General features: G+C 42.3%; 1 protein-coding gene across 4 annotated transcripts in view; it reads right to left on the reverse strand.

Annotated features, from left to right (window-relative positions):
- Positions 1-13,066, reverse strand: part of NDUFAF6 (NADH:ubiquinone oxidoreductase complex assembly factor 6) — a 57,143-nt gene that overhangs the window by 15,719 nt on the left and 28,358 nt on the right. Inside the window, exons 1-4 of one of the 4 annotated variants that reach the window (XM_070392215.1) lie at positions 10,357-10,526; positions 7,672-7,771; positions 6,282-6,404; positions 1,508-1,564 (exon numbers count right to left, since the gene is read on the reverse strand). In XM_070392215.1, the coding sequence (XP_070248316.1) occupies positions 1,508-1,564; positions 6,282-6,404; positions 7,672-7,771; positions 10,357-10,526 (450 nt within the window). Of the gene's footprint in view, positions 1-1,507; positions 1,565-5,495; positions 5,619-6,281; positions 6,405-7,667; positions 7,772-10,356; positions 10,527-13,066 lie in introns of those variants that run through there. The other 3 variants (XM_070392218.1, XM_070392216.1, XM_070392217.1) reach the window with 3 other exon arrangements.

Here is a 13,066-nt window from a genome sequence, read left to right on the forward strand (position 1 = left end):
CTTCACACTCTTGTCAAAAATCAACTGACTATAAATATATGGGTTTATTGTTGGACTCTCAATTCTATTGATCTATATGTCTATTCTATATCAGTACCACAGTTTGATTCCTGTAACTTTGTAGTTAAGTTTCGAAATCAAGAAATATGAGTCCTCGAACTTTGTTCTCCTTTTGCAACATTGTTTTGGTGATTCTGGGTCCCTTGCATTTGCATAAGAACTTTAGGATCAGCTTGTCAATTTCTGTAAAAAAGGCAGCTGGAATTTTTATAGGCACTGCATTGACTCTATGAGAGGAGATGAGCACAGTCCTTTACTTTTAAATATTTCTCCCTACAAATGCTAAGTGTTATTATTCCATTAAACAGGAAAGCTATCTCTGCCTTAAGTTCTCCAATTTTCTTAATGTCATAAAACCAGGACATCTGGAAAAATTATTTTCTTAGTGCTAATTAACTCTATTGGTCAACTGAGCAAATTTTTCTTAATGTTGAAGCCACCATCTCATTTTGGCTTATATTATTACTACAGGCCTGGTGCACTAATTCGTGCACAGGTGGGGTCCCTCTGGGTGGCCTGTAGGGATTGGGCCAAAACCCACAACCCAATGCCGCCTGCAACTCCTACTTGCCGCTCCCCTTACGCCGGCCCCACTGTGCCTGCCGAAAGCTTGTGCCCAATCAGTCCCGAAAGGGAGAGGCTCGCAGCACTCGCCAGCCATGAGCCCTGCGTCTGGCGTCCTCCCAAGGAGAGTGGCCTGCAGATCGGGCTGAAACCGGCTCTCCAACACTCCCTGAGGGGTCTCAGATTGCAAAAGGGCACAGGCCAGGCTAAGGGGCCCTACCAGTGCATGAACAGGCCGGGGAGGGACAGCGGGAGGGCTCCAGGGCATGTCTGGCCCATCTCACTTAGTCCCAATTGGCTGGACCCCAGCAGTAAACTAACCTACCAGTTGGAGCATCTGCCCCCTGGTGGTCAGTGCACATCATAGCAACTGGTCAAGCAGTTGACTGCCTGCCACTTGGTGGTCAGTTCATGTCATAGTGAGCAGTTGAGCAGCCTTAGCATATCATTAGCATATTTCACTTTGATTGGTTGTTCAGTTGTTCTGCTGTTCGGTCTATTTGCATATTACCCTTTTATTATATAGGATTACTATAGCTATGGTTATTCATAGATTATATTCACATAAAGTTAAGTAAACTTGCACTTTTATGGCAATAGTACATTACAAACATCAGGCCAGTGAGGACACTGAGCCAACAATGTATCAGAAAGATTGTACAGGTTAGCCCAGGTCATCGAGCAATTTGTGGGAACTAGAATAGAACTCAGTTCTAAGAACTTAGCTTAGGATTCCATTCACTAGAACCATCAAACTTTCCTTATTCCCTCTACTCTTTGGACAGAGATCCAAGTACTGGGTTGACTACTCAAATTTTGATGAAAAATTCGTTTAAAGATTAAAAAGGAAGAAAAATTTAAGACTTGAGCAATTTCAACTTACTCTTTCATCAATGATTTTCATAAGCCATCTTTTAGTCAGATTATGTCTTTTGACAGCCTAAAAAAAAGAAGAGTATTATAAATTTTTAGAAAGCACTAGAAATGACTTCTGCAGACCTGAATAAAAATAAACAAACCAAATACAAAACTGGGAAAGGGAACATTTGTAATAACTCACCACCAAATAAATAGCTGTGTTAAACCAATACCAGGAAAAAAGAAAATGTCCCTAGAAAATATTTCCAAGTAAAGATAATATATCTAAAACTTTTCCACTAGTCTGTATTTTTCATTATACTATTAGTAGTTTAAGGATTCCAATTTCAAACAAGCACAACAATTAAATACCCAAGCTTCTGTTATTGATGCACCCTGATGCCTATGCCTGCTTATTACATGCAAACTTCTTTCCATAGGATAAAGATTCTAATGAATAAAAATAACCACTTATCCAAAAGGAAAAGAGTAACTAAAACTCCAAAGGGAATAATCTGCAAGGCACAGTATTACTTTAGCAGGTAAAGACACTCTAGTAAAAGACCACACCTGTGCCCACATCTCAGTCACTAAAAGCATTTCTCCCAAAGAAACAGGGATCCAAAGAAATGAGCAATTTCCAGAGTTGGGCAAGGGAGAGTTAATATGATCCCTAGAGTATCTTATTGTTCCAGAAAATAGAAAATGCTCAAAAAAATTATGGGAGGCAGTTTGAAAGGGTTTCCCACTGTCCAAATCTGGGACTATTTGAACACCAAAATAATTAAGTTTAGTAATGAACTATAAACTACTGGAAAAAAATAGAATTTCATGAGTTTATAACAATAATTAATAGACAAATAAATATAGGAGAGTGAGAGATCTTGGTTACTGCCAACTGGTAAATGTGCTCGGAGTATTAGAATTGAAAAATGAGCATTTTGCAATCATAATAGTAAAGACTGAATCAGACAAGAGCCATCAATGAATGCTATGTTTCAGGGGAAATTAATGAGGAATAGAATATTTGCATTGTCTTATAGTTGCCAGGAGAATTATAATTATACAGGGGAAAACCAGGCAACATCTTGACTGGATGATGAACATTAACAATGCGAATAAGGTACAGATGTACAAAATATGCCTTCAGATATGACACCCTAAGAAGACAACGTCGTCTATGCAGTATTATGGCCAGAATGCACAACCTGAGAAAACATCAGATGAATCCAAAATGAGTAATGTTCTATTAAAAAAAATCGGAGGGGCTATCCTCTTCGAAAAGGTAATGTCATAGAAAAGAAAGGAAGGCTGTGGAAATGTTACAGATTAAAATAGGCTTAAGAGATAAGACAAATATTACCTGACCTTAGACTGAATCCTATACTGGAGGGAAAAAACACTACAGTGGACATTATTGGGTCAACTGACAAAACTGGAATATAAATGGAAAATTAGATAAAAAGTGTTATATCAAAGTTAAATTTACCAGTCTTAACTGTTTTGGTTATATAATAGAATGTCCCTATTCTTAGGAAATACTCACTAAAGTATTTAAGGATAAAGGGCCACGATGTATATAACTTACACTAAAAAATGATTCAGAAAAAAACACAGAGAGAGAGAACAAGCTCATGCACCCATGTGAGTGAGCAGTACAAATGATTAACAAATGGGATAAAATGTTTTATTTTTTTAAAAAAATATATTTTATTGATTTTTTACAGAGAGGAAGGGAGAGAGATAGTTAGAAACATCGATGAGAGAGAAACATTGATCAGCTGCCTCCTGCACACCCCCTACTGGGGATGTGCCCGAAACCAAGGTACATGCGCTTGACCGGGATTGAACCTGGGACTCTTCAGTCCACAGGCTGATGCTCTATCCTAGCCGTGGGCAAACTACGGCCCGCGGGCCAGATCCGGCCCGTTTGGAATGAATAAAACTAAAAAAAACAAAAGACCGTACCCTTTTATGTAATGATGTTTACTGTGAATTTATATTAGTTCACACAAACACTCCATCCATGCTTTTGTTCCGGCCCTCCGGTCCAGTTTAAGAACCCATTGTGGCCCTCGAGTCAAAAAGTTTGCCCACCCCTGCTCTATCCACTGAGCCAAACCGGTTACGGCGGGATAAAACGTTTTAAATGTTAACAATAGGTAAATCTGGGTAAAGGGTATAGAAGTGTTCTTATACTATTTTTTATTTGGAAACCTTTCTGAAAGTTTGATAAGTTTTAAAAACATTGTTTTCTTGTCAAATCAACACTAAATAAGACATATTTTCACTATAGTAATAGTAGTGAAACATAAAGTCTTAGGAATATCCCATACTTCAACTAAGACTCTAAGATGTGATTGACAACTGAATGTCAAGGCTAGCTAGCATGCTCATCAATACACATATGTGACAAGGGTGAAAGTATGGAGACCAGAGCTCACTTTGCTGGCAGAAACCGAAAAGAAGCTAACAGGGCTGCACAAAGTTGGCTCCAAGTGCCCTCAGCACTGCTGCTGTTACACAGCAGGACTCCCACTAGCCCCCCTCCACAAGCCCAGGAACCAATGGGGTTCCTCAGTCCTTACAGAGTCCTGCTCGTTTTATTTGGTACGTGTCTGAGTGGGGCAGGGTATGTCTGATCTTTGTAACCATACCATCAAACACCATTCCTGGAACATAAAAGTACTCAATATTTAACCACGAGAAGTCATACTCCTATTTTCTCAAGGATGAAGTTATAATAATGGCTGCACTTCCTTGACCACAAAATAGAGTTCTTCTATCTCATTCTGAGGGGAATCCGAGATCAAGGTAAACAAATTATTTGTAGGAAGCTGAAAACCAGCTGAATAAAGCATTAAAACTTTGAAAACTGAAGTTGAACAGAATAAAGACCTTGGCTATAAACATAAATTTAAACTACAGAGAAATGGAGAAACCCGTATGAAATGGCTGAGAAGTTAGATATTCAACTACTTTGTACTCTAAAAGCACCACCGACAGAGTGCAGCAGGAATGTGCCCTCGACAACACAGTCACTGTTTCTCTACTTATCTCTTAAGGAACCTGAGACTCTTTGAAGAACCAATGGGAGGTTTGACTGGACAGTGGTAATATAAGCATATGCTCCTGCAGAATGAGGAGGATAAGAACATACAAGGAGGGCAAATGCTCTGAACACTATCTGCTCCTTTCAAATATTCGTATTAACCTTCAGCACTGGTCATATAAAAGAGCTGGCCAGCCCTAACCGGTTTGGCTCAGTGGATAGAGCGTCGGCCTGCGGACTGAAAGGTCCCGGGTTCAATTCCAGTCAAGGGCATGTACCTTGGTTGTGGCACATCCCCAGCGGGAGGTGTGCAGGAGGCAGCTGAGCGATGTTTCTCTCTCATCGATGTTTCTAACTCTCTATCTCTCTCCCTTCCTCTCTGTAAAAAACCAATAAAATATATTTAAAAAAAAAAGAGCTGGTCAACATTAATCATTAAAATTTAAGCTGTTATTATAAAATTGGACAAATTGGCACACATTTAAACATTCTGTAATTCAGATATGTCTTCTGTTTAAGAAAAGCCAAAGCAAGATAAATTTGTGTTACAGGAATTTTGACTCTTCATGATATTTCCTGACTAAGGCCCGAACTTTCAATGCAAGACTTAGTATAAACCTCTATTGCAGTGAGGTTTGTGTATAAAATAATAAACAGCCCCAGCCGGTTTGCCTATAGATTCTGGTCAAGGGCTAATGCCCGAGTTGCTGGCTCGATCCCCAGTAGGGGGTGTGCAGGGGGCAGCCAATCAATGATTCTCTCTCATCATTGATGTTTCTATCTCTCTCTCCCTCTCCCTTCCTCTCTGAAATCAATAAATATGTATTTAAATAATAATAATAATAATAATAATCAACAGAAAGTTTCTGGATTTTAGAGACACTTTTCTCTAAACTGAGTCACCTAGGTTGAAGTTACTGAAGTGGGATGAATAGAGGTCAACAACTAATCTAATACTCACAGCTTCCCATCCACTTTTTCTTCTCAGTCCCTGCTGGAGGGGCCTGGCTTTCCATCCTTACTGGGGCTCTGTGAAGTCAATCTGGGGCCCAGAAATGGGGTCTGCCTCTGCTGGCGCACAGACCTGAGAAGAGGTGTACCACTGTCAGGTCTGTGAGTGGCTGCTGGCACAGAAATTGTCTTTCGGCACTCATCATGTTACAACGGGGACACAGATCAGTGACAAAAGCACCTAATTCCCTTCCTCTGTTCTTAATTGAGCATATTTCTAAACTGTGCATAGCTGTGTATGAATGAGGGTTCCATACAGCTGCTTTAATGTAAAACTATTACATACATCTATCTATACAAATAATACTCTAGCTCTTCGGCTTCCATCCTCTAATACCTAAAATTCATCAACAAACAGGCAATCCTATCAAACTAGAAAGGCAGTTTTAGATTTGTGTCTAGACAATATTGAGAGCACGTCTCCCTTCAGAGGTAGAACAGAAAATTTACCTGCCATTGCTTCAAATGTGTAGGGTTTAAATTCTGCAACCAAATATGTGGAAAATAATTGATAACAAAAAGTGACCAGATCCCTCTTTTTTCCTTTAATAAAGAAATACATAAAAAATCTGTGCAAATTATTAGTGTATAATTTTAAATTCTTCTCTCCAAACTAACATATATCAGAACATTACATGAGCCTAACAATCTTTTTAGGACAGACTGCCCATCACTATTATCCAAATTGTATGCATCAAAAATATGCTCAAATAAAATTCTTATAATTTTTTTTTACCTTCCACAGTTCAATGGCCACAGGCTGATGTGGTGGATTGTCACTGTATATGTCATCCACAGTTTTCTTCCAAAACTGCATTCGCATCAGTCCAATTGTTTTCTCAGAAACTGAATCCTTAATCTACAAATAGGGTTTTAAAACTTCAATAAATGCACTGTTAACAGTCTAAAAAATCAATATTTATGACTGCATAATCACATAATTCAGCCAAAACCTATATACATTTGTTTTAATTTTTCCTTAAACTGTTGTCATTATGAGTTTTCTAAGTAAAAGCTACAAATTACTTGGTGCTTATTCAAAAATATTTTCGAAAATAGGAGAGATTCTAGAAAACAACTGCAAGAAAAAACAAACAGGAGGAGGAGTTTAGTTTAAAAGAAATTTAAGAACTAGATCAACCAGTCTTTACATGTAAACCTTACTGAATCCTGATTTGAAGAGAGAGAGAAATTGGAAAATGTGAACACCAGATGTTTAATGACATTAAGAAGTTACTATTAAGGTTTTAATGTATGATGATGGCATTATGATTATTTCTAAGTGCGTTATCTTTTAGAGATGCATACTGAACTGTTGACAGATAGAAAAGTTTATCTGAAATGTACTTCAAAATAACCTGGAAGCAGAAGGATCTGCAAAATAGTATGGGTGAGGGGTGAGGTTGACTATAAAGGGAATTTTTTGGTTGCTGGAATTGTTTTCTCATGACTATGGTGGTGAGTACATGACTACGCATTTTTCAAAACCTATAGAACTGTACACCACAAAAAGTATTACTGTATGGACATTTTAAATAAACTCATTCATTCACTAAGTAATTATTTTACAGTCTCCTTCACTCACTACTAATTAAGAATGGCCTTGTGAGATTCAAGCAAGAAGCACCAATGCATGCTAAATCTAGGGGGTAAATATTTAAAAACTGAGATATAATTGATATGTAACAGTACATTAGTTTCATGTATACAACGTGACTTGATATATGTATATATTGTGAAGTAATCACCACAATAAGTGTAGTTAACATCCATCAGTACACAGTTATAAACCTTCTTTTTCTTGTGATTAGAACGTTTAAGATCTACTCTTAGCTATAGTCATCATGCTGTACATTACATCCCCAGGACTTACTCATTTATAACAAAGCTTGTACCTTTTGACCACCCATTTCACCCATATCCCAGCTCTGTCGCTGGCAACCATCAACCTGGTCTCTGTATCTATGAGTTTGGGGGCTTTGTTTTCTTTTGTCCTGCTTTAGATTCCATATATGAGACCATAGGGTATTTGACTTTCTTTGTCTGATTTATTTCACTTATATTTCTTTATTGTTCAGCATTAAACACGTTATATCACCATTTTTGCAAATAATTTTAATACCAGCCTGAGCCAGTTCCACATTGAAGGCTCTCAGTGCAAAAGCAGAGCTTCTGGATTCTGTAGGAAGCAGCAGGGAGCATAAATAGCCTTCATAATCTCGTTTCCTGTAACAGATAGGCAAAAAAAAAAAAAAAAAAAAAAGAGTTACTTTTGACTTTCAAACTGCACACAAAAAAATACTAACCAGAATTACCTGAAAATAATGAGGCTTCAATTCAAAAAAGGCCTGAAATTTTTTATATTCTATACCCGTTTCTCTACAGTTACTAAAAACGTACCTGTCCACAATCCCAGACAGTTAAAAATAAGAAATAATTAATCTCCATTAATTTATTTCGACTCATATCACTTTGTAAGAATTCAAATGAGCTACCAAAGCAGTTCCAGCAAGTCCTGGTATGAACTGGCAGTTTTTAATACATAGATAAATAAACAGATAGACATAAAGACAGAAAACAATAGAGGGGTGTGGGGGTGCTTGCATGTATGCACACCCACTAGCACATACTGTACTTGTTTCCTAGCAATATCTGCTGAGCGAGCCTAGAAGCAATGCTACTCCTCCCACCTTGGCCACAGTATCAGCGAACACACCCGCACCCGACACCTAGATCTTGGTTTCTAAATACCTCTCTCCACTGAAAAAACAAACAAACAAACGCTAGGAATCCTTGGAGGAAAGACTGACTCCAGGACTGGGGCGGGGAAAATACAAGATAAGCCTGAAACACCTTCTTGAGCAGAAAGAAATGTTCAAAGAATGAAGGGGTTTGTCAAAAGGACAAAGAAATGGACATGATCAAGTTGCCTCTGGCCACATCTGGGACAATTTGAACATCAAGAAATAATGATAGTTAACAGACTGAAACAGGACCCTATGAGCCTGTATCATAAATGAAGGACTAAACAGCCCTGGCTGGTGTGGCTCAGCAGTTACGCGCATCAGCCTAGGCACAGGAGGGTTGTGGGCTCAATTCCAGGTCAAGGGCATGTACTACCTGGGTTGCAGGTTTGATCCCCGGTCCCAGTCAGGGCACGTGCAGGAGGCAACCAATAGATGTGTCTCTCTCACATCGATGTTTCTCTCTCTCTCTCTCTCCCCCCTTCTCTCCTTCCCTCCCTTCCACTCTTTCAAGAAATCAATGGAAAAAATATCCTTAGGTGAGGGTTAACAACAACAAAAAAGAATAAATTGGAAGGGAAGAAAACACTTAACAACCAGTACAACATCAACTGATAAACCTAGAAAACATGTTATTTTTTTTAATCTTCATTTGATAACTATCAAATAACTGATTCAAGCAAAAAAAATCAATAAGTGTCTAGAAATGTTAAATAGATGAAAGCTGGATAGAAATGGGATACTTACATAGTACTGAACTCCTCACTTACTAATCAGCATTCTTTTTTAAAATATATTTTATTGATTTTTTTACAGAGAGGAAAGGAGAGGGATAGAGAGTTAGAAACTTCGATCAGCTGCCTCCTGCACGCCCCGTACTGGGGATGTGCCCGCAACCAAGGTACATGCGCTTGACCGAATTCGAACCTGGGACCCTTTAGTCCGCAGGCCGACGCTCTATCCACTGAGCCAAACCGGTTAGGGCCTAATTAGCATTCTTATTCATTAAACTTATAGGGGAGAAACTTGAAAGACACCTTCTCAACCAAGGAATAAAAAGTTCACATCCCAGGACGAAGATAAATCAATGTCATGTGCTTCTTGACAGGATGCTGAGAAAAGCACAGCAGGACTTGTCCAACACACCGGCCAGAAATGCATAAATCAGGAGGAAGCCTTAAGTAAACCCAAATCGAGAGATTCTATGAAGTAGCTGGCCTATTCGCTTTTAAAAACGCCAAGCTCAGAGAGAAAGCGGGGAGAGGGTGGGGTGAGAGGTCACCCAACGGCCTCGTGTGTGTGCACATCAGCATGACCCACAGACGCAGACACCGGGCGGTGGGGGCTTGTCCTGGGGGCGGGAGGGGCGGGGGAGGGTGTCAATGGGGGGGGGGGGGGGGGGAGAAGGAGACACATGTCATACTTTAAACAATGAAAAACAAAAATAAAATCGACATGAACCTAAAAACAAAAACAAAGGTCAAGCTCGTGAAAGACAAGCAAAGACTGAGAACCGGTTCCAGGTTGGAGAAAACGAAAGAAATGTAACAACGAAAGGTAGCACGTGATCCCAAATGTAACGAAGGACATAATTAAGAATCACCAGCAAAATCCACACCGATTCTATGGGTTAGAATCAGTGGTTCTCAACCTTCTGGCCCTTGAAATACAGTTCCTCATGTTGTGACCCAACCATAAGATTATTTTCGTTGCTACTTCATAACTGTAATGTTGCTACTGTGATGAATCGTAATGTAAATATCTGATGTGCAGGATGGTCTTAGGCGACCCCTGTGAAAGGGTCGTTGGACCGCCAAAGGGGTCGCGACCCACAGGTTGAGAACCGCTGGTTAGATGGTCACATCAGGTCCATTTCAATGTCCTAACTTTGACAGCTGCACCGTGACCACATGGGAGAGAACCCTGTGCCCCTAAAAGTTCCCGGTGCCTCACGCCCCACGCCCCCTCCCCCGGAGCCCCCGCGCCCCGGGAGACAGGAAGGAGCGGGTCCGCCCGCCCCCGCCCCGCTGCTCCCCGACCTCCCGCGGGGCAGGCCGGCCTGCTCACCGGAGCAGCTCGAGGCAGTAGCGGTCCGCGCCCGCGCCGCCGGCTCCGCTGGCTGCAGCCACGCTCCGCCCCGAGCCCGCGGGCCCCAGGGGCCGCCGCCCGCGCGCCCACACGCCGGGCCCGCCCGGCCGCAGGGGGCCCCAGGCCCAGCCCAGCATGGAGGCCGCCATGACACCGACGGCGCGTGCCCTTCGACCCCGCGCCGTCGGCCCGCGGCCACGCCAGGCCACGCCCCCTGCGACCCCCGCGCGCTCCCGGCGGCGGCGGCGGGAAGCGGCGCTGGGACGCCGTGGCTCGGAGGAGCGGCAGGGGTCGCTGTGGTTCTCTGCTCCGCGCCGCCGCCGCGCTCACTGCTGCTGCTCGGCTCCAGGAAAGCCCTGCGTCAGTGCAACCGCTCCCGCCAGCCTCCCCCGCCCCCCGCCAGCTCCTTGGAAAGATGTATGCACCCAGGTAGGAGACTAGAGAATACCTGGACAGATTGCTAGCTGGATGTATAACTTTTAAACGTTCATCTCCATAGTAGGTGAGCCTCCTTCGGTACTCGCTTATCCTCAGGCCCCTCGGTATTAGAGTTGGGTCTAGTTGCGACGACCTGGCCTGGTGCAAGCCAGCAGCTGCCTGCATCTGGGTCCCCACTGGCACCTCCTGCCTCCGGAGTTGCCTAAACTGCTCATGCTGCAGCCAGCCCGGTTCTTTCTGAAATGTGCATCCATCCGATCGTGACCCTTCCCTGTTGGACCATCATTCCTGCGCGTTGGATAGAGCTCCTCCATGATATACCCTCTTTAGCTTTCACTCTCAACTCTGGCTATGTATTTGCAGTTGTGCCTCCAGCGTAACGTTTCTCCTAAACTCTGTGGTCGGAGGTCCAAGAACTCTCTCCAGCCCCGGCTGGTTTGGCTCAGTGGATAGAGTGTTAGCCTGCGGACTAAAGGGTCCCAAGGTTCGAACCCGGTCAAGGACACATGCCCAGGTTGTGGGCTCCATCCCCAGTGGAGGGCGTGCAGGAGGCATCAATAATTCTCTCTCATCATTTATGTTTCTATCTCTCTCCCTCTCCCTCTCTGAATTTTAGTTAGCAGTTAGTGAAAATACAGATGTCAATTTCTCCCCTGCCGCTTGAAGGGTACAACCCAGAATTTGCACATATCGCATTGGCTCATAGCCCATTGGTCAAAACTTACTCTTCTACCGGGGAAGCTGGGAGATAGTCTTTATTCCAGGCAGCCGTGTGCCCAGTTAGAAATCGGGGGTCCTATTGTTATTGGAAATAAGGAGAATGGATTTTGGGAAACCACTGACAAAAAAAAAAAGAACCAGATGCTATGAAAGAACTTAACAAGGAGTCCTGGCTGGCATGGCTCAGGTGGTTGAGCCTCAACCCATGCACCAAAAGTTGGCAGGTTCAATGCCAGGTCAGGGCACATTCCCAGGTTTCAGGCTGGATTCCCAGCAGGGGGCATGCAGGAGGCAGCCAATTGATGTTTCTCTCTTCTCTCTCAAAAATCAATAAAAACTTTTTTTTACAAATAAAAAATAACTTAACAAGGAGTCCTAATCCAGATTATGGGGTCAGGGAAAGTATCTCTTTCCCTGAAAGTATTTCAGACTTAACAGTTAAGCTAAATCTGAAATATATTTAATGGTAACTATACTTAGCATGTTTACCATGTACTAGGAATTCTTCATTCATTTTCACAGCAACCATATTCAGTGTAGGGTGACTCGTCAGATTTTAGCACAAAAAGTCCTGCATCCCAGAAGACCCCTCAGACTGGGGCAGACCAGATGGCTGTCACTCTATTGGTACTATTGCTCTCATCCCCATTTTATAGAAAAAGGGTAAATAATTTGCCCAAAGTTACACAGCTAGGAATTGACAGCAGCAGGTTTTACAACTAGGAAGATTGCTTCGGAATTCAGCTGCTTAACTACTGTACAGTTTGCTAGGGCAGCCATGACAACTTCTTTTCTCACAATCCTGAAGGCCAGATATCTGACGTAGATGTTAGCAGAATTGATTTCTCCTGAGGCCTCTCGCCTGGGCTTGTAGATTGCCTTCTCCCTGTGTCCTCACATGCTCTTCCCTCGATGTGTGTTTGTGTCGTAGTGGATAAGCGCCTACCCTGATAACCTCATTTTACCTTAATTACGTCTTTAAAGGCCCTATTTCTAAATAACAGTCATATTCTAAGGTACTGAAGGTTAGGATTTCAACATAAGAAAGAGGGGTGGGGGGAAGGCACAATTTAGTCCACAACAACTACTATGTTCTGCTGCCAGGAAAGAGTAGGATTGGTGTTCCACCGGAAGGAATGGCATGTGCAAAAGCTCTGCATCGGTGAAGGGTTCAGCACATTCAAAGAACACACACACACACACACACACACAGACAGACAGACATTGATCAGTTCCCTCCAGTATGCACCCTGACTAGGGATCAAACCTGCTACCTAGGTATGTGCCCTGACTGGAAATCAAAATCGAACCTGCAGCCTTTTGATGTACTGGACGATGTTCCAACCAACTAAGCCACCCAGTCACGGCCAGCTATAAACATTTTTATTTAATATTTTCGAATAGGTAATATATTCCTTTGGTAGATGAAATGTGACCACAGATAATTTTTTTGCAGCCACTCTTATCAAGAGGTGGACTGTATTTCCCACTGGCCAGGAGCCATCTTTGACATTTGCTTGGACCAATCGAA

The sequence above is a fragment of the Myotis yumanensis genome, unplaced genomic scaffold (assembly GCF_028538775.1).
Source record: "Myotis yumanensis isolate MYYU_CA2020_CCGP unplaced genomic scaffold, mMyoYum1.0.hap1 SCAF_15, whole genome shotgun sequence".
Taxonomy (NCBI): Eukaryota; Metazoa; Chordata; class Mammalia; order Chiroptera; family Vespertilionidae; genus Myotis; species Myotis yumanensis.